The 22,003-nt window shown below is 34.4% G+C and overlaps 1 protein-coding gene and 1 long non-coding RNA gene across 2 annotated transcripts; both read left to right on the top strand.

Moving 5' to 3' along the window:
* Window positions 1-2,405: 2,405 nt before the first annotated feature.
* On the top strand, window positions 2,406-4,198 carry LOC105049335 (large ribosomal subunit protein uL30w). The gene is made up of 7 exons (XM_010928959.4): window positions 2,406-2,540; window positions 2,646-2,852; window positions 2,972-3,069; window positions 3,221-3,278; window positions 3,368-3,447; window positions 3,551-3,653; window positions 3,787-4,198. The coding sequence occupies exons 2-7, from the start codon at window positions 2,673-2,675 to the stop codon at window positions 4,000-4,002; spliced, it is 735 nt and encodes a 244-aa protein (XP_010927261.1). The 5' UTR covers window positions 2,406-2,540; window positions 2,646-2,672; the 3' UTR covers window positions 4,003-4,198.
* Window positions 4,199-8,000: 3,802 nt separating this feature from the next.
* LOC140859038 (uncharacterized) lies at window positions 8,001-9,039 on the top strand. Its single transcript, XR_012142436.1, has 2 exons — window positions 8,001-8,280; window positions 8,367-9,039. It is a non-coding gene; the product is annotated as an uncharacterized lncRNA (long non-coding RNA).
* Window positions 9,040-22,003: the final 12,964 nt, after the last annotated feature.

Below are 22,003 nucleotides of genomic sequence, written 5' to 3'. Positions count from 1 at the left end.
AAATAGCGACGCTTTAAAGCATCGTTAATGACCATTAATAGCGTCGTTAATGACCATTTTTCTGTAGTGTTCATTTTCTGATGATACAAAAAGGTCCCATTGTAAACTTTATTTTAGAAAATTCATTTTTGTTAGTGACCTCATTTTATATTTTTTTTATAATAATTTATTAAACTAATATATATATATTTATTTATTTTTATATTTAGGTACAATTTCATGAAGACGAAACAAGCAAATTTTATGTTCTGTTTTATTTTTTATTATATTTTTGATAATGGATATGTACTTGAATACTTATGTTATGTTGAAACAAAATCTGGATAAATTTTTAGTATTGGATAATGCATTTCAAGTTATTTTTAGTTGAATGAATTTATTTTCAATATTTGAGTATTATACTTTATTTTCTTTCTAATTGATAAGCAGGTATATCAATAATGGTTACAAGTTCACAAGCACAATTATATAAAAAAATAAAAAAATAAATATAATTAATAAAAATATAATTTATATTTTTTGCGATGGTATTTATCGTCGTAAATAATATATTAAAAATAATAAAAAAAATTGCTATCACTATTTGCGATGATAAAGTGCTGTAAAGAAAAAAAAAATTTACTATCACTATTTGTGACGACAAAGTGCTGTAAGAAAAAAAAATTTTGCTACCACTATTTGTGATGGTGGAGTACTGTAATAAAAAAATTTTACTACCACTATTTATGATAGATATAGTTATCGTAAAAATAAAATACTTATTTGCGACGATAAAATATTGTAAGAAAAAATTATTTACAACAGCATCTTTCGTCGCAAATAAATATCATAAATACATCTTATACGATGTGCTTTTACGACGCAAACAATTATCGTCATGAAAAGTTAATGCAAAAATTTTTTGCAACGGCATTCCTTCATCGTAGAATTTTTGCTGTGGTCGAAATGATGACGGTTAAAATACGATCGCAAGACCGTCGTAAATAGTCATCTGCGATGGTAAATGATTATTTACGATGGTAAAATGTTTGATCATAACAAATTCTTTTTCCTGTATTGCCTCGACCTCAGAAGATTCAAGGATATTTTCAACACCACATGCTTCTCAAGTTACAGTTTCAATGATTTTGCCGTCGCAAAAAATTCTTTTTCCTGTAGTCCCTCAACCTCAGAAGAGAAGATTCAAGGATATTTTCCACACCACATGCTTCTCAAGCTACAGTTTCAATGGTCGGTTCTGCAACGGCATGAGTTTCTTCGTTATCTATATTTTGTTTTGCAATGCTACAATAGTTGCTGGATATCGACTCTTCTACGTACTCTTTTGCCGTCATACGGAGGGGAAATTTTCTTCCTCGCATGCATCTTCTCCTCTTTCCTTCTGTTGCACCTTTTCACTTACTTCAACAGCAGCCATCATTTACTGCCTCTACATGGCTTTCACTGGTTCTGGTGCAGTTGCTTTCCCTCTACAATGCTTATTGGACCACGATACCATTATTGCTACTATAGAGTTGGTCTTCGGGGCTGCGCATCAAGGTGTTCCTGAATGCAGGTTAGCATTCCTTAACTGCTGCACTGACCAAGTTTGGTTCCACTGTTGCTCTAGCTTGCTGCATTTTACTTTGCAACTTCTGGATTTCAGATTACCCCAACCACTCCACAGATCACATATGGGGAGCTTTTGGACTGCTTTTATCTTCAACAGGCTCTTCGTCCTCCTATTCTCTTCACTGTAATGTCAGCTGTTCTTCCCAGACTTCAATTTTCACTTCTCCAAATGGTTTAGTTTCGTCCACGGTTTAGTTTAACATATAGCCAATGGATCCTCTGTTTACCCAAAAAAAAAAAAAAAAAAAAACCTCACCCTCACCATAATGCAGGTCAGATCCAAGCAGAAATAAGAGTTTCCAACTTTCAGCTTTGAGATTCCCACACACAGATGATCGCACCAATTGCTAACGTGCAGGCTTGTGAATCTCAAAGCCAACCAACCATGGATATCATCTCAGAGAATGAATCATGGCAGATGGACGATCCTGATAAGCCTTCAAATCCAAACATTCCAGCCCAATCAGAGCTTATGTTAGGCAACCAGGGCCTGGCCCAAAATTCTAGCCCAAGAAAACGTTGCATCTGGGACGAAATACTGGCCCAAGACAACTCGGGCTCCGATATTGTGCTGAGGTGCTGCCATAAAATAGCACATTGTGATCTTTCATGATTTTTAGTATATGTGGACGGCGAGGATCTGGAGATGGAATCTTGGAAGCCTGGAATACGTTAGGTTATCTGTGTTCGTACGAACACTGGAAACAATTTGAGTTCTACCGTCTAGATCTTGTTTGACACCCATGCGGCATCACGACCGTTGGAATCTTCGGGTCCTTCGCTCCCGGGAACCCTTAAAATCTTGTCCCCCGCCCCCGCGGCCCTCCTCCCTTGCACACCGTCGCCATTTCCCGACCAGACAAGGTAAAGAACCCCCCAAAAAACCTAGGGTTACTTCTTTGATGCGGCGAACTCGGATCGGAATCTAGGTTTTTTCTTTTTTTTTTTTTTTTTTTTTTTTTTTTCTTTTTTCTTTTTTTCATTCCAATATCTTCCTCCAATTTTATTCAAAGATTCGTTCCCTCTCTTCTTAGGGTTTCTGCGTCGGGACGAAGAGAAAGATGGTGGAGGGAGAGGCGAAGGCGGTGATCCCGGAGTCGGTGCTGAAGAAGAGAAAGAGGGAGGAGGAGTGGGCGCTGGCGAAGAAGAAGGCGCTCGAGGCCAAGAAGAAGAAGAACCGGGAAAACCGCAAGCTTATCTTCACCAGAGCGCAGCAATACGCCAAGGAGTACGAATCCCAGGTGCTGTAACCCTTAATACTCCTCGTTCTCCTTTATCTTTTATCCCTCGAGATTCGATTTTTTTTTTGGTTCTTTTGGTTCTTTTGACTGATTGGTGAGAAATGGGCATCGTTTATTAGGCGAAGGAGCTCATCCGCCTGAAACGTGAGGCGAGGTTGAAGGGTGGGTTCTACGTCAGTCCCGAACCCAAGCTTCTCTTTATCATCCGAATCCGTGGGTAAGTCCAAAATACGATTTTTCCCCTCTTTTTCTCCAACATTTTGGATCCTTAGTTGGTATTCATCTGTGGTATTTGATCGCTTGGTCGTTTTTCTGTTCTTAGTTGGATTTTTTTCTCCCTCTCTATTGATTTGATCTTATTATAATAGTATCAATGCCATGCACCCGAAAACCCGAAAGATTTTGCAGCTCTTGAGGCTTAGGCAGGTAAGCATGCATTCACTTAATCATTTCATCGTAATTTTGTTTGCCTTTGTTTTGCTTGGTTAATGTAGTGTTGCCCAATTGGTTGCTAGATATTTAACGGTGTGTTCTTGAAAGTTAACAAGGCTACGATTAACATGTTGCGCCGGGTCGAGCCATATGTGACATATGGGTACTAAATTTTGTCATGGTTTTCCCCTTAGTTTTTACTATGAGAATTTGACCATGCATGCAGTAGTGTGTTAAAACTTGTGATAAAAATATGATGTTTTTAGGTACCCTAATTTGAAGAGTGTCAGGGAGTTGATATACAAGAGGGGATATGGGAAGTTGAACAAGCAGAGGATTCCTCTGACAGATAACTCAATCATAGAACAGGTATTGTGTTGCTGGAGATTCTTATCATTTCTTTTTTTTTGGGGGGGGGGGATACAAGTGATGTTAATTGTTCAGCTTATGTGTTTTTGGGCTCTTGTTTGTTGTTAGTAATGTGTTATTTGTTGGATTGCAGGGCCTGGGGAAGTATGGGATTATCTGCATTGAGGATCTTGTTCATGAAATCATGACTGTGGGGCCACATTTCAAGGAAGCAAACAACTTCTTGTGGCCATTCAAGCTTAAGGCACCATTGAGTGGCCTGAAGAAGAAGAGGAAGCACTATGTTGAAGGAGGGGATGCAGGAAACCGCGAAGACTACATTAATGAGCTCATCAGAAGGATGAATTAGACTTTTCACTTAAGAGGTTTTAGTGTTCTATTTTTGTTTAAGGCAGGTAATTTAACTTTAGATCTATCTTTTTCACAATTGAAGAAGGCATTTACTTGGAGTGGAGAAAACGTAGACACCAGTATTTCGGTTTTTTGAACGATTGAATTTATATGCAACATTTCTCAACTGCAATTTTATGTTCATTTTGTGATTATACCTGCAGCAAGGTTTCTATTAAATACCACTAGCTGAATTGGGTGTGATTACTTGTTGCGGTAGATAATATATCTAAATGTTGTGAACTGGGTGATACCAAGAGGTGTCAGGTTCAGGTCTTGGGGTGCTGTATGCCAAAGTACTTGAACCTGGTAATCAAAAACCCCTGGTAGTTCTCTCTTCCTGGAAACGAAGGATGGTTTGGATGTTGTGATCTCCTCCTGGATAATACTCACTAATCATAAGGACAATATTGTTTCTTGGAGTCAGCATTACCTTATGAGGAACCAGGAGTGGGATAACATGAGGGCTAACATCCCAAAACCAATTGGAAAAGAAAGAAAGAAAGAAAAAGAAAGAAAAGAAAAACAATCTGCAGGATGAGGACATTGGTGATGACCACACTAACATTGTAGATCAACATTGCAAGACGGTTTAATGCATTCTTTACTGAGGTAGAACTTAGAGGTTTCTTCTTATTGAACATGTTTCGCTTGTTTCTTTGCAGGTGGTTTGGATGCTTTCCACGTTTTTGAATGGTCTGTTTTTGTTAAAATGTTTCAATTATTGATAATTTGGCATAGATATATTGTCTTTTCCCATAGATAAAGCATCTATGACCAGTTTTTATAACTTCGTTGAACGTGAATTGAAATCGGTCAGTTTTGAACAGGCTGGTTGGGATCAAGTTTAATTCCATTTAGTTATTTGAAAGGCTGTCTTAAGATATATGGCTTGAATGCAGAGGAAAGGATGAAAAAGTAGAGGTTAACGAAAATATTCTTAAATTATCTTTGACCTGGATGTGAGATCAATGATCAATTGTAGATATCCTGACTTTATATAAACTATCGTCTTGTTCTCATGGTGGCCAATCTGATATGCTATGCCGAGTGTGGTATTTTGGCTTTGTGGCATCAATTAGTCTTTTTCATCTATTCTTGTATATAATGCCAACTCTCCTCGTGATTGTGCATGGGGCCTATCGTTCCCCTTTTGGAGGCTGGAGGGATGGATGCGATAAGGTGGGTAGAGATTGGTATATGCCTAGAGGAAACTCTGAGCTAATATGAAGTGGATGGATGCTGATCATGAATCCTATGGAAAGTTTGATACTGGCTGAGGATAAATGTTGGCAGCATGCTTACTACATACAAGTCGGACGAGAAGTGATACTTTCTATGGCAGATGGGTGGATGTGTAAGAAGCTGCCATTGGAAGAGAAATAACAACTCAAAATGCTAGCTGATGGTGTATAAAAATTAATCCTCTTGTAAAAAGGAGGCAGTAGGGAATTTTCGGCAATAGGCAAAAACGGCAATGTCTCTTGCGGCAGGAGATCCATTGAGTCATTAATTTTTCTTAGGTTGCATATAATAGCCGGCAATCTATCCCGTTAATAATTTAATATGATAATCTGATTTATTGTATTTGGTATACATTTTGGATGATAATGTAAATTACTTTGATAATCCAGATTGTCTCCAATGTGGATTACTTTGGAGAAAAATGGCTATTCATATTATCATTTTGTTGATAATATTATGATAAAAATTTTAGATAAAATTATTTTTCAAAAAAATTACATAATTTATTATCCAAACCTCCTTCCTCCCCTCCATCCCTTCAATGTGCACCCTCGATCCACGACTCAGTTTGTGATTTTTAAGTTCTTTTCACCCCTTCCCACCATCCTTACAACTCCATACATGCCGGTCCTCTTTTTATCCCTCAGTGTCCCTGTGGTTCTTCACATTCTTCGGTCTGTCATCATTTTTGTTATTTCTAATCAGAAAAAAAGAAGGGCATCATAATAAAATTATTATGGGTATTTTAAAATTTTAATTTTACATTATCGATAATCTAATTGTCATATCAAATATGTTAATCAAGATTTTTAATAATTTTATTATAATTTTATTTATATGTATCAAATACAGTAATCAATATTATTGATAATTTAATGATGATAATTTATTTTAAAAAATAATTCGTATTACTTTCAAGATTGTCCAGCAATACACTAAACTCAATCTTTTAAGTTAAAAATAACGATGCAGCCAATCAATCTATTATAGTACATGCTCTTGTCCGATAATCTCTCTCTCTAGTGAATTGTTGTTGGTAGGACTGCTGAGTCTTTTCCACAACCACCGAGAGACTCTGCTGCTGTTAATGACAGTAATATGTGGATCTTAAAAAGGATTTACCTCAGATTATGCATTTAACCATAATATTCTTACTACTTGGTTAACTTTGCTTTCCGTTGACAAGCATATTGGATAAGAAAATGTTATTTCTGAACTTCTGACTTTGATGCTGTTACCATCTATTAAAAGAAAGTTAGTGCAGCACCAAAATTTCTTCGTTGGCCCTATTTCCCACGTGTAATGGTTCCTCCCTAAGCGTGACTACTTTGAGGTCAATAGTCTTACAGGTTTGATATAATTTTGAATTTGATGATTTTGTAAGCGTGATTACTTGAATGGCAATTATCCTAGACCCAGAAAAATAAAAAGTTGAATCAGTAGTCTCAAATTGACATGGTCCTTGGGATGTTTGGATCATTTGCATGGTATTGAGATGAAAACTAGATGATCACCTATGTGAATTTGACTAGAAAACACCTTTCCATATTATCATGATCCATAGCAAGCAGTCATATGAATAGAAATATAATAATAAAACTTTTGAGGGGATGGAATTTTGCTGGAAAGCTCAAACCTGAAACACGAGTAATAAGATTTTGGAGAGCAGGAATGGTTAAAGCTGAAAGAAATGAGTAGATGATATTTTACATGGCAGAAAAAATATGAGTGTCGATCTATTATTGGAGTTGCAACAAATATCACCCAAACAAATAATGTTGTAGAATGGCAATTCCACAAAATACGAATCTCAAAATATATAGCTTTGATACTATTGGTATGCTATTCAGAAAGCAAACATCTTCAAAAATTACAAAAAAATAAAAAAATAAAATAAAATTATTCAAAAAATAAAAGATCGAAACAATGAGTTTGCTCCTCGTACAAAAACATCTCGCTAAAGATACTATACAGATAAAAACAATTCCTTCAAACTTTTGATGTAACTCTCTTTGCTTATTTATAAAACCACACTTTCTCTCCCATTAAAAGACAAAAGAAATCGATACCACATTCTAATTAAAAAAATAACTCAAAAACTAACAAAAATCAAACACCATTGGAAGAGAAACTTCTTATGTTGAGCCCAAGACTCAACTTAAGCTAACCTAGACCAGCACATTAGAACAAAAATTATGCTTCAGAATTCGTGATGATTTCAACACTCCTTTCATTACGAACTCCATGCAACCAACAACGAGCTTACGCCACAAATCTTACCAATTTTTTGATGAAAATATCAAACTAATTGACGGATATGAAGATTGGCCGCTTAAAGGTAACTCTATGATCTCTTAATTGAACCTTTCATTGGTGGGTATATTGATAATCATACAATATGATCGTGATATCCAAGATTGATGAGATTGAACAAGATCATATGTTGATCTCTTGTTTAAGTAAAACTATAATTTTGCTTAGTTTCTCCGTAGAAACAATTAGTGAACAAGATCACTTCTTTTAGACGATCAGACTGGAGAGTGTAGCGGTCCTGAATTAAGCATTAATCTACTCGGACCGACCCATACCATAAAATCCTCAATAATCTCTGAAGCCACCACGTGGCATCCAGTAGGCACGTGGCTTTTGCTATCTGTTTGCATGTAAGGTGTACGTCTGGTAGAGTACACGTGTGGATGCGTACCGCGTGTAGATTTGTAGCGTTAATTGCACCATGACGGAGGTGCCAGTGAGAGAGAGGATGGAAGAAGGCAGCCGGACGAAGGGAGGAGAGACGGCAAAAGATGAACGGGAAAAGACTGGAGGTAACCAGCCGTCCACCTTGAGTCCGACGGCCGCATCGTTGCTTCATCAAACCATCTCGAAGGGCACACCGACACCAAAAGAAGGGGAGCAAGGGGGTCGCGAGGAGGAGGAGGAGGTGGTGGGCGCTCCGTATGATGTTCTTGCGTTTGCCAGATCCGTCTATCAGGTGGATTCTTCTCTCGAATGATTTTGGATCTTGGACAAAAAATAAAAAAAAAATTTGAATTATAAGTGTTGTGTACATGTGTCAAGATTACGGAACCTTCTCCCCTCCACTGCACGCAAGGTATTGTCCGCTCTCCCCAAAGGTGCCTCCACTTTGGACGCACGCGCACCCGGAGTTACGGTTTTGCCCTTCGGCCCCTCTGGACAAAAGGCACCTCATGTGGGCAAAAGAGAACCCGCACTACTTAAGCACATGCACACCAGAGTTGCCCGATGTGAGACTATTAAAGAGGCCCCTCCGCGGCCTGCCTACAACACAGCCCCACTCTGAAGGGTGCATGTGTTGAACGACAGGAGGCGGATGTGTTGAACGACAGGAGGCGGGTGTCCCTACCTGGCGCTCTCCTATTGTGTCCCACTGTGTTAAGGTTACGGAATTTTTTCCTTTCTACCGCATGCAAGGTATTATCCACTCTCCCTATGGGCACCGTCACTTTGGACGCACGCGCATCCGGAGTCACGGTTTTGCCCCTCGACCCCTCTGGGCAAAAGGCATTTCACATGGGCAAGAGGGAGTTCGCACTACTTAAGCACATGCACACACCAGAGTTGCCCAATGTGGGACTATTAAGAAGACCCCTCGCGGCCTGCCCACAACAATAAAAATGATATTGTGCGAATTTTTGCGAGCTAAAAAAATGTTTACATTAAATATTTGTCTGTCGATGAGAATTATATTTAAGTCAAATGTATTTGTTGATCTTTGTTTAAGGTGTATTGGATTGAAACAGGAACATCTAATGCTCAGTGCTTGCTCATAAGGACTAGTTGCAAATGCAAATCATGCGTTGTGTGTTTTGGTATCTTATTAGATAGTGTTAGCTTACATGTATAGGCATTAAGTGGTATAATTAATTAGGGACTTGAACAGAAAAGGTCATAATCAATCATGGTGCCTGTTTACTTTGTTGCAAAATTGAAGCAGTGGTGCAAGGGTTGTAACCAGTGAACCAACTAGGACGGTCTTGCCAAGAGATCTGGCATGTTTAAGGGTGAGAAAGGCCAGTTCCTTGATGCCCCCGTCACCTGAGACTTCTGTGCTGTCCCTACAACGATTTAGAAGATTATTTTTATTTTTTTGAAAGTCCCTCTTTCAAGATTTGTCAAGATAAAGTTTGATGACATTGTTACAGATAATCGAGATGGTGCAGAGTTTGTCATCCAAGATCCAAATGTGAGGTAATTGATGGTGGGGGCTCTCATCTCATTGAACCTTCAGTTTTGAGAGCTAAGCTTCATACTGTCTGGATGGATATTATCTTTATCAGACAAAAAATACAGACGGAGAAGATTTTTATTGAGAGAGACTTTTTCACCATCACTGTATGTATCCAGAACAACATAAAGCAATTAGAAATCCATCCACTCTACTATGACATCTAGACTATCCTTCACCCCTCTATTACAGTGTCGGCTCAAAATATTATCAAGAGATAAACAATACGATAAATTGGATTTCATTGTATATGGTAGAGCACTTTAAAGGTTGGATCTAACAACAAGATGAGAGTTGTCTGTTAATCCTATGGAATTTTTTATTTTCTGATTTCTTGAGCTGCTCTCGTATCAAAGTGATACGACCGCCCATATGTACCAAAGAAAATGATGATAAACAGAGAGAGAAAGAGAGGGAGAGAGAGAGAGAGAACTTCTTGATATTTGGATGATTTATTTGAAAACATCAAATATTACAATAGTATGATTTTGCTGAATTTTATTTTACAAATGTGGAGAAACCAACTGAATTGCTGATTGGCTGGCAAGGCAAGCAAGGTATGGTTAAGATCGAGATGGAAGTGTATGTATGTGATTGAGAAGAAAGAGTATAAACGAGGGAAGAGCGGAAAAAAAGAAAAAATATAGAAGTGAGAAAGAAACGACTCTACATCCATTCAAAATTTAAAATTCAAATTTCTTCCAAACAAACAAATTTTTCAAATTTTAAAATTTGAATTTCATAATCCAGAAATCTCTATCTTATAAATGTCGAAGTAGCATAGCCAACCGTCGAAGAAGTCAACCACTTCTCTTTGTAAATAAGCTTGCCTTTAGAAAAAAAAAGGGAAGAAGAGAGGGAGAATGGAACTGTATATGAAGTCTACAGCCTAGAAGAAAGGGGGTTTGATGGCTATTCAACAATCAAATCTGGCTAGTGACAACAATGACATCAAGAAAAGAAAGACTAAGAGAGAGGGCTGTAAGAAAGAGGCATCCAATAAATGAAAGGCCATGGTTGGCTCATGGTCGAATCAAGAAACTACGACCCTGAGTCGACAACCATCCAACTTTAAGAAAAGGAAAAAGAGAAAAAGAAGAAGGAAGAGGGTATTAAGAATAGAAGAGGAAGAGAGGCCCGACGGCCATCAGACTTCAAGAAAATGCAAGGCAAAGGAGAAAGAAAGGGGGTCTCCTCTCTACCTCGGTGCTGAAGAAAGAAGAGGAAACAGAGAAAGAGGGGGGATAAGAGGGGCCTGGCTAGCCATCTTCAAAGGGGAAGAGATGAATGCCAGTGACGGATCGATCGCAGCATCGAGAGAGAAGAGAAAAGAAGAGAGAAGGAGTCCATTGGTCAGGGAAGAGAGATTGATGATCAAATCAAGCCGATGATGATTGGATCGGTAGTCTGTCGCTAAAAAATAATGGCATCAAGGGAGAATTGGAGAGAATCGATTGGAGATAGAGAAGAGAGAGAGAGAGAGAGAGAGAGTGAGAGAAGGATTGGGGGGTGGAGCTTGGCTCCCAACCGAAATCGACTAGCCAACAGTTGGAAAAAAGAGAGAGGTAGAGAAGATAGAGAGAGGAGATGGGGAAGAAGGGGGGGGAGGGGGTTCCAAGGAAGAGCTTCTCCGAGAGGTTGGTGCTTGAGGAGCTCAAGGAGTTCATAGGAGGGGAGAGTTTAGCTTCAAAATGGAATATATATTTAATTTTGGATTTGTACAAGAAGTTCCTATTTGAATTAAATATTTTTTTAAAATTTCTTGATACTATTTTTTTTTAAAGAAAAATGGCCTATATGTCCTAACTTTCTTCGTGCTACATAAAACATATGCTGCAAAGTAGATTCCATAGTTTTGTACCGAAAAAAAAAAAGATTATATGGTTTAAATGAAGTATACCATCATGCAACTATGTAGTCAAAATTATTGGATTTGCAATAATCACTTAATTAAGTTTAACTCTTTCGATCAATCATATGTACTTAATTAATTACAGTAAGTTCAATTAATTAAAAAGATCTATTTTTAATAAGATTTAAACTGCAAGTTTGACTATAATTGAAAGTTAGTCTTTTGATGAAACAAGATAAGTGTAGGTATAAATATAAAAGTGCTCTGATCTCCTCCTCCAACTCTCAAAGGGGTGTGAACGATTTTCATCAATCATCCAAACGATCACACAAGATATGAATTATTTATGATTTAATTTTTTGTATAAATATAGAAGTACGATCCAGATATAATAATTTTAAAATTATCTAACAAAGATGGCATAACTTGGATGACCGTTCAATTCTCTTTTAAAGCAAAACCATACCACTACATCTTTTACCGGTACTTTGTGAGTTAAAACGAAGCGGTCAGAACCGAGAAATGCTGCAGTTGTTTGCTCCAAGATTATTCAACTAAAACTCCACTGATCTGGAAGTATTTTGTGAGGAGGTTCATTTTTGAACCTTTCAATTAATATACAGTATGATCATGATCCAAGAATGATGAGATTGAATAAAAGTACAATCGAAAATATTGTATAGTTAATTATTAGTGTTACACAGAAGGAAGTACAACTAGAATTGTTATAGAAAGATGAAAAATGTCAAGATATTTGATGAGAGAAATAAAGACGAGAACTGAAAGTCTAATACGATCCAGCTACAATATGGGCATTGTTGTTCTTTTCTAAAACAAAAAATGGAGGTTTGGTGGCCAACGACTTCTTTTATTCCATTGTTAAAAGACGTCCCTAACAGACATTTTTTATTTCCACTGGTTTGCAACATGTAGGATTCCATGTGCATGGAAACCAATAGGAGTTTTTATTTTTGTGGTTTTCCTTGGATAGCTATCAGATCTTGTACACCTTTGAAACCCAAAACTGAGTCTTTTTTTTTAAATAATACAAAAAAAAATTATTTATTTAAATAATATAAATTCTAACTTATTTATGAAAGTAATATAAAAGGAAGAAAACGCCATTTTGAATGACGTTTTCTCCAAACCACGTCATCCATATTTTCCACGTAAGCATCATCCAAAAAAAAAATACTATTTTAAATGATATTTTTAAAAACACCATTTAAAAAGATGTTTTTAAAAACACCATTTTGAATGATGTTTTCTAATTTTTCTCTCAAAAAAAAGGAAAAAACCGAAAAAGAATGGAAAAAAAATAAATTTTTAAAATTTTAATTTATAAATAAATAAAAATTTTAATTTTGAATGAAATTTAAAATATAAAAATTTGAAGTTTTAATTCGAATAAAAAAAATAATTTTAGATGATTTTTTTCTTTTCAAATTAATTTTTTTAAAAAATATGTAAACAAAAATCATAAAAATTTAAAAAATTGAAAATATCATAGAAAAAAAAAGAGAAAGAAATGTGAAAGAAATAAAAATTATAAATTTAAATTTAAAAAAAATAAAAAATTTAAATTTAATTCAAAAACATCATTTCAAATTCTTTCCAAAAATATTTAAAAAAATAAAAAAATAAAAAGTGCCATTAAAAAATCAAAAATTTAAAAAAATTGGAAAAAAATAAGAATTATAATTTGAAATTTAAAAAAAATAAAATTTTTAAAATTAATTAAAATAAAAAATATCATTTCAAATCACTTTCCCAATTTCAAATTAATTTATTTAAAAAATATTCTAAACAAATAAAAAATAGCCTAAAAAAATTTCATAAAAATAAAAAAAAATGAAAAAAATAGAAAAATTATATAATTATAAGTTTGAATTTAAAAAAAATTAATTTTTTAATTTGAATTAAATTTTGAAAAAAAAAATAAATGCCATAAAAAAAGTAAAAAAAAGAGGAAAAAATGTGAAAAAAAGAAATTTGTAAGTTAAAATTTAAAAAAAAAAGAATTTTAACTTTAATTCAAATAAAAAATATCATTTGAAATTACATTATCCATTTCAAATTATTTTTTAAAAAAATTATCTGAAGAAAAGAAAAAAAATATTGTAAAAAAATAAAAAATATCATTAAAAAAAGAAAAAAATAGAATTGAAAAAAAAATAAAAATTATAATTCTAATTGAAAAATAAAATTTTAAATTTTAAGAAATAAAAATTCTAATTATAATTGAAATAAAAATATTATTTTAAATAACTAAAAAAATGGAAAAGAATGGGAAAAAAATAAAATATATAATTTTAAATTTAGAAATAAATACAAATTTTAATTTTGAATGAAATTTAAAATATAAAAATTTAACAAAAATCTTAAAAATTTAAAAAATTAAAAATATCATAGAAAAAGAAAAAAAAAGAAAGAAATAAAAATTATAAATTTGAATTTAAAAAATAAAAATTTTAATTAAAATTATAAATTTAAAATTTAAAAAAAATAAAAATTTTAATTTTAATTAAAATAAAAAATATCATTTCAAATTATTTTGTTTCTTTCAAATTATTTTTTGAAAAAAATATCTGAAGAAAAAAAATTGATGTAAAAATATAAAAAATACCATAAAAAAAGAAAAAAAGAAAAAAAATAAGAATTGTAATTCTAATTCAAAAATATAATTTATAATTTTGAATTTTAAGAAATAAAAATTTAATTATAATTCAAATAAAAAAAACATCATTTTAAATAACTAAATTAATTTAAATTTAATTTTTTAAAAAATATTCTAAATAAAAAAATACCTAAAAAATGCCAAAAAGGTAAAAATGAGAAAAAATGAGAAAAAAATATAAATTTTAAATTTAAATTTAAAAAATAAAAATTTTAATTTTAATTCAAATAAAAAAATAATTTCAAATTATTTTCTCCTTTTAAAATTTTTTCTTAAAAAAATATTTCAAAGAAAATCTTAAAAAATTAAAGAAATAAAATATACCATAAAAAAAGAAAAGATGGGAAAGAAATGGTAAAAAAATATAAGGTATAATTTTGAATTTAAAAAAAAATAATTTTAATTCAAATAAAAAATATCATTTCAACTTACTTTTTCCATTTAAAATTAAATTTTTAAAAAAAATCAAAAAAATAATAAATTAAAAAATAAAAAGTACCGTAAAGAAGCCATAAATATAAAAAATAGAAAAAAATTATAATTATAATTTTAAATTTGGAAGAAATAAAATTTTTAATTTTAATTAAAATAAAAAATAATTCAAAAAAAGATCATGGCCATTGTGAAGGTGAAGTAGTACCAATTGAAGAAGTTATCGATATCCCTCCTTCCGGACTCCATATGGAGATTGAATTGGTCTACACCAAAGATTAGGTTGCAAGGTCGAATGCCTCCCACTCCAATGACTAACAGAACAAAGCTGCAGAAGAGGACCGCAAGCTGCCCTGATGATGGGCTTGCATATTTTTGGCCTTTGTCACATTGTGGAGGGTGCAGATTGGAGATTGCAGCAGTGAAAATGAGAACAAACATGCCTTCAATGAAGACAACAATAATGGTCAGAATAAGAATATTTACTAATACAATCTCATAAAGATTTTTCTTAATTTATATGATTATATATACGCTTTCACCCTAACTTTCAAGCTTGATACTGTATGTGCAGTTGCTATCATGTTTTGAATTTTCTATCAAAATCAAAAATATCTTTGCTAAAATATATAAATTAAAATTAATTATTAATTAAAAATTATAATTATACGTACTAGTTCTTGCATATATATATATATAGATTAACATAGAAAATCACTTATGGATTTAGATATTACGGCTTTGTGCTAAATAATTCATATCTTTAAGCAAATTTCTCTGGCAAACCATACTAATCATCTGTCCATTTTATTAGGTTCCTATGGGTAAGTCAGTTTGATATATTTCATGCAGAGATTTTTGTTTTTCGCCACACGGATTCATCACCATGCTTCTAAGGAACAGAGGTAAAAAAAACCTAAAAAAGGCCAAAATGTTAGGTTTCTTTTTTTCTTCTTCTGTTTTTTTTTTTTTCCTGAAATGAAATGCCAGAATTGTTGATCTCATTTCACAAAATGCACATTTAAAGGAGCCTTTCTTGGGCTGAACGTATTTCCAAGATCTTATCCACCAACATTTTCGTCAGAATACAGATGAAAACCTTCTAAAGTGAAAATCTTGACTCACATTGGAGACTTCTCAGCATAAAAAAATTATGGATGGCTTTAATGTTTTTCAGGTAAAATTTACAATATTTAAAAACTTGAATCACTGTACAATGTTGAACCCAAGAATTCATATTTCGACGAAAGTTATTTATTTTGCTTAGACTATTTGAAGTGCACAGTCGTACTCCTATGTAACTTTCTGAAATTAGACTGCTGATTTAGCTTGGCTTCTTTTGTTCAAAAGGCTTGTCTTGGTGTTGTAGTTTCCCTAGTTAGTTAATGCTTAATAAGTTATTCTCGCTTTGGACATTATGCATATTCAATAGAATGTGGATTACTTTTGCTACTTTGAGAACTTAATTTGAATCATGTTAGCTACTATGAGCAGGAGTTAATAGGATTGAAGAACAAAATCCATCACATCAGGAAGTTGAGTTGCATGTCTAACTTTAGAAAGTTATAACTTGATTACATAATTTTTAATTTTTAATGTCAAACGTACAAAAAATAGTACAATAAAAATGTAAAAAATACTAAGTACAAATATAATAAAAACTAAGTCCACAAGGATGTCGCGGTGCCCGTAATCGCTTGGACCTTCTCAGGAAGGTCCTCGCCGGCTGCTCCTGCTGTGATGGCTCCTCCCCTATATCAGTGGAGGAGATCTGTTGATCATGCTGCTTAGGAATAACTGATACTGTCGGATCATCTACGAACTGAGAGACTCGTTCAACCCTCTCATCTGGATACACGGATGGACCTGAAAAGAAAGTATCATACTCACGTGGCCAACTGATATCCGGTGATGTCATCTGGGAGATATAGGAAGAAGAAGGTGCTGCCATCTGTGGATCAAAAGGTGGTGGCATCTGTGCAGCATCTAATGATGACATCTATGAAATATGCGGTGATGGCATATGTGAAACATATGGTGACGGCGTATATCTCATATCTGACGTCGGGACTGCTCTATACCAAGGCGCACAGCTATATGGATCAACACCAATCGCCATCAATATTTCAAAACTTGTTCTCTCTATCTCCCACAGTATCCGAATCCGTTCATCCTCATCAGTCGTAGATAAAGCACGACGAGCATCCAACACAAGATCCGATATATAATCAGTCTACAAAATAAAAATAAAACAGTCAGTATAGTATAAAATATAAAATAAAAATATAACACAAATAACATAAAGTAATTTTCGTAATCTTACCAAAAGACGCACAGTAGAACTCTCGCCATCGTATCCAAGAACTGCATACCGAGACTGTCCAATGACTTGCACCGTAATGCTAAAAAATCAAGCCATATAGTCATCGGTATATGAACGACCTCTCAAAATAGGATCACCATGAACAATGTGATCTCGACGTGCATCTCAAATATCGATGTACTCTACATGTCTGATACGCCAGTCATTACGAGCTCTCCCTCGTCGATCAATACGATGAAGTCCCTGGCTGGTATCAAACTGCTCTGGGATGCCCTGAATCTGACCAAACTGCCGCAGGATACGATCGAAAAGATGCCACTCTACCATATCAAAATAAATAAGTGGTACCCTAGCAGTCCATATGTCGTGTCCAACTGTACACATCTGCGGCAGTATAGCCAATATCTCATCTGTATATGACTCCCACAAAAACTGATAGAGTTAAAATAAAAAAAATTAGTAAGCTAAAATTTTAATAGATTATGAATACTGTAAAATGATATTTGTAAAAAATTTAAAATTTATCTGTCTATATGTATCAACTAATGTATCTAACTGGCACCTATAAACCCGTGCCACTATCGTCGATACGTGATGAACGTTGAATGCAACGTTCCATCTGTTTCACAATGTACTCATGTTAAATAAATTTTATCAAATTTAAAATAGTAAATTTGAAATAAAAAAATAATATTTTGATACCTATTTTCTAATGATCCGTCTAGTCTGAATGGAACATCAGGATCCTACTGCTCTGATGGCATCTCGAGCAACTGTCGTCGTAATGGACTGATAGTCGGCATACGCTCCCATACTCAAATCTGTAAATTTTAAAAAAATCATACATGATATACCCAATGTAAAATATAATTGAATATTAAAAATAAAAATTTTTAATTCACATACCTGTAATAATACAAGATAACTATCAATCTCGTTTTGATCAGTATAAGAACCCCGACACATAGTTCTGTATAGGCAAGCTAGTACTGTACTTTCCCAACTGAGTCGACGAGTAAAGTCTAAATCCTCTAATAATGATAAAAATATCAACTTCATCTTATTCGATGAAGTATCGGATAACAGGACATCACCTAACAACCGCAGCACCTGACCCCTAACATACTGCTGCACCATCTCCTCTGGTGCATCATCCGTAATATGAAAATATCGATAACGATCATCTAAACACTCAATCCTAAGTCGTGAATGATCAAAAAAATATACGTCAGGCTCAAATCCTAGCAATTGCAAGCACAAAGCCTGCCACTTCAGAATGGTAAGTGTGGAATCAACTTCGGTAACTGGATCACCATCAACTGGTAGTCTAGTAAGGATACTGACATCCTGTAAAGTGATGGTCGCCTCACCAAATGAAAGATGAAATGTGTGTCTCTGGACGTCATCTCTTAAGCAAAGCAGTAATAAGACCAACGTCCATCTGTATACGACTAATTCGATATACTCCATAAAATCTCAGATATCGTAAATAATCTAATACTTTATGTGGGATGTCCTCTGTCCTCCAGAAGTCAAGATCGGATCGTTATAGACGAAGGTGTCTGGGCTCCTGCAATAAAATATAATAATTAGATAACGTATATGACTTTTAAAATAAAAATTTAAATAGTAAATAGGATTAGAATGCTTACGCCGCCATCTAAATAGTCTGTGATCGATGGTGCTCCTGCAATGTAAGAATACTGCTGTCTCAAGGATCGGGATACTGCGGATCGTAAGCCATAATACACTAATGAATCTAAAATAACGATATTATCACAGGTGTATTAAAAAATAAGATACAATATATTTTAAAAAATATATATTTTAAACATAATATTGTCACACAATACAACTTAAACACAAAATTCAGTTCATCTCAGAATATTAAACACGTAAATTCAAATACAATCTCACAGAAATACATAAAATAATAACGAAAATAAATCTTCAGAGCTTTTAATTTCTTCCACTGCTTGAAGTTAAAGTATGTTGAAGAATCCTAGGATAGCGACAGCGGTCATGATCCTGTTCCCTACAAATGCCACAGTGGTTCTTACTTCTTATTGATCTATCATCCATCTCATTTCGTAGTATTGTTGACTTTGGTCTACCTTTCTGCTTGGGTCTCAAACGATGATGATCAGGAATACATTTGAACATACGTGTATGCATCCAATAATCTTCATGTGGTAATAGATTAAAGTCACCACTCCAAGCATTCATATATGCTGTAATTGTATATACATCATCTACACTAAAATGAACAGCAATTTCTTGACACACAGCTAAAACATGTGAACATGGATATTTGTACATGCTTTACTTTCCACAAGAACATTTTTTTTCAGCTAAAGTAACAGTATGAAAATTTCCTCCATCTCGTAACCCTGCGCTTGCTCTCCTCGTAAGCACTTCATATATACCTCTTTGAAGGTTGAATGCTATTACTCGGTGCTGGTTAGCTTTAACTTGATCTTCAGCAATCTTAATTGCAACATGAGGAGTAAAAAGATTATTTAGATTCTCCTCTACATATCTCAAGGCTTGGGCATGCCTCGTATTGAAGTATTTCACAAGACGATAAAATGTCATTTGAACACAAGCTGTAATTGACACATTTCTAGCTCTTCATAAAATACTGTTAAAAATCTCCGACAAAATTATAGTTAAAATACCATAGCACAGGCCATCATCATGTGCCAACGTCCACTTCTCCTTTTCTATCTCGGACAACCAGCTCCAAGCCTCTTCATTCACTATTCTGATCCTACCCATGATAAAGTTGAACTTGCAAACTTGATGAGCGCTTCCTGCTTGCCATACTGCTCTTTTCAGCTGCACATTTTTAAAATAAGTGTTGAAATTACTGCAGATATGTCTTAAACAGTATCGGTGATAGGCACATGGTGGACTTCATCCAATAGACTCATCTGTGATGGCATTTAATATACCTGGATGCCTGTCAGAAATTAAGCATATTCCATTTCTATCTTTAATGATATGTGTTTTGAGCTGGAAAAGAAACCAACTCCAACTTGCAGTCGTCTCCTCATCCACAATTGCATATGCTAATAAAAATATCCCATTCTCTGCATCAATTCCTGTTGCAATTAACATCTTACCTTTAAACTTTCCATACAAGTGCGTGCCATCAATGCTAATTACAGGATGGCAGTGCGTAAAATCTTGGATAGATAGTTTGAAAGTCTAGAAAATATAATTTAAAACTCGAACATTGGAATTCACAGTTTGAAAAAAATTCCATGAAACAACTATATCGGAATTTGCATGTTGAAGTGCAGCCATATAATAGGATAATTTAGCATAAGACGGCTCCCATTCTCCATAAATATCAACCAATGCCTTCTGCTTTCCACACCATACTTTCCTGTATGACACTGTATATTGAAATTGATCATTAACGGTTGCCACAATAGCTTCAACTTTAACACCGAGATCTTTCTCAACAATATGTCAGACTAATGTGCTAATCATCCTTCCACGAACATGTTTGTGGTCTCGACTCAATTCCGTAAACAAACAAGTGTGAGGACCCTCATATTTTATGATTTAAAAATATTCATATTTTTTCAACAATGCAACACGAAGCCTCCATTTATAATTTTGAACATTATCTGATGATGCACATCGTACAGACCATAATTTCGAATGCGACTGAACTACATTGTATGTCCGATGCTTCATAATGTGATAAAAATCAACAACTCTCTTTACATAATCTTTACTCTCAAACATTAGATCTTTAGAAAATTCAGTCATCGAGGAGTCCCAAAATTGATTGTCAGAGTTCAATCTTCGACCAGCACTAACACAACCACCATCATCTAAATTTATATCGTTAAAATATTGTGGAGGTTCGTGCAAATGAGGTTGAGGCTCTTCCACATTAATATTAGCCTGAACATCTTCATCATCATTGTCATCTTCACCATCATCATCATTACTGCTACTGTCCTCATCCATCCAACAGTCTTCATCTCTACTTTCATCTGACTCAAAGTTTAGACTATCAGAATTTATTCCACCGACTATCCAGTCATCGTTTCCTATATGAGTGTTGATAAACACTTAATTTAAGTATTTTAAATTAAGAAATTATATTTAATTTATCTTATTTATTAAGAATTTGATGTTTCTTTCTATGTTTTACAGGAAAGGTGATCGCCGATACAAAGAGTCCGATTCATAGATCAAAAAGATTCAAGTTTGAAGAAAATTGGACTTAAAATAAAATTAAAATAAAAGAAAGACGCATCCGGTATTATAGAAAATGAAGATACTATGCAAGGAATCCAAAAAGGATATAGATGTCATTATGAAGGAACTTTTGTTTCTTTTTGGAATATATAAAAAAAAAAAGGGAAAAGGGTTTCACGTGAATTTTTTTGGTTCCTGGGCGTGCGTGAATCCTTTGGCGCGTGATATGAATTCAAAAGAAAAAAGATGGCGCGTGTGAATTCAAATGAAGAACCAGGCGCGCGTGAACACGCGGGGGCGGACGCAGGGACGGACGCGGGATGCGGCACGGACACGGGCAGGACGCGGGCAGGACGCGGGCAGGCGCGCACCGCAGACACAGTGGCGAGCAAATTAAATTTTTATTTGGAAATATTTCCAGTGGAAAGATTTGTATTTTTTTTTTAGTCCCACATCGGAAAACCATGTAAAACTCCTCCCCTCTAATATCTATAAAAAGGCTTTTGTACTCCCATTAGAGGGGGGAGCCCAGAAATTCTTCTAGAGCCTTGCATAGAGGAATAGAAAGGGATTACTTCATGAGCAGCTAGGCTAGCAGTCTCGGGAGTGGAGAAGAAATTTTGTAACGACACAGAGATGGTTTATTGTTCTAAACTTTCCTGTATTTCCTTATATGCAATAAAGATTATGCTTTTTATTTAAATTATCATGAGTTCTTTATTTGCTCCCTATCATATGCTTTTATTTATGTTTTCTTGTTAGATTAATATTAGGAACAACTTTTACTTTTCGGAGATGCGTCGTGATCTACGGATACGGGGCGTGCCGAGGAAAGAAGAGTTGGTTACCTAGTACTTTCCGGAGACGCGCCGTGATCTACGGGTACGGAGCGTGTCGAGGAAAGACAGGTATTTTTCCTAAGATTAATCACATCTATTTAGTT

Source organism: Elaeis guineensis, chromosome 7, assembly GCF_000442705.2.
Source record: "Elaeis guineensis isolate ETL-2024a chromosome 7, EG11, whole genome shotgun sequence".
Taxonomy (NCBI): domain Eukaryota; kingdom Viridiplantae; phylum Streptophyta; class Magnoliopsida; order Arecales; family Arecaceae; genus Elaeis; species Elaeis guineensis.
Note: the sequence above shows the minus strand (reverse complement) of the source record. Positions and strands in the feature narration are given on the sequence as shown.

Excerpts from the sequence above, each read along its gene's own strand:
- LOC105049335 (XM_010928959.4), top strand. The coding sequence starts at position 2,673 with ATGGTGGAGGGAGAGGCGAAGGCGGTGATCCCGGAGTCGGTGCTGAAG. Across the intron at positions 3,070-3,220 it reads TTTATCATCCGAATCCGTGG|TATCAATGCCATGCACCCGA; the intron begins GTAAGTCCAAAA and ends TTATTATAATAG. Across the intron at positions 3,654-3,786 it reads ATAACTCAATCATAGAACAG|GGCCTGGGGAAGTATGGGAT; the intron begins GTATTGTGTTGC and ends GTTGGATTGCAG.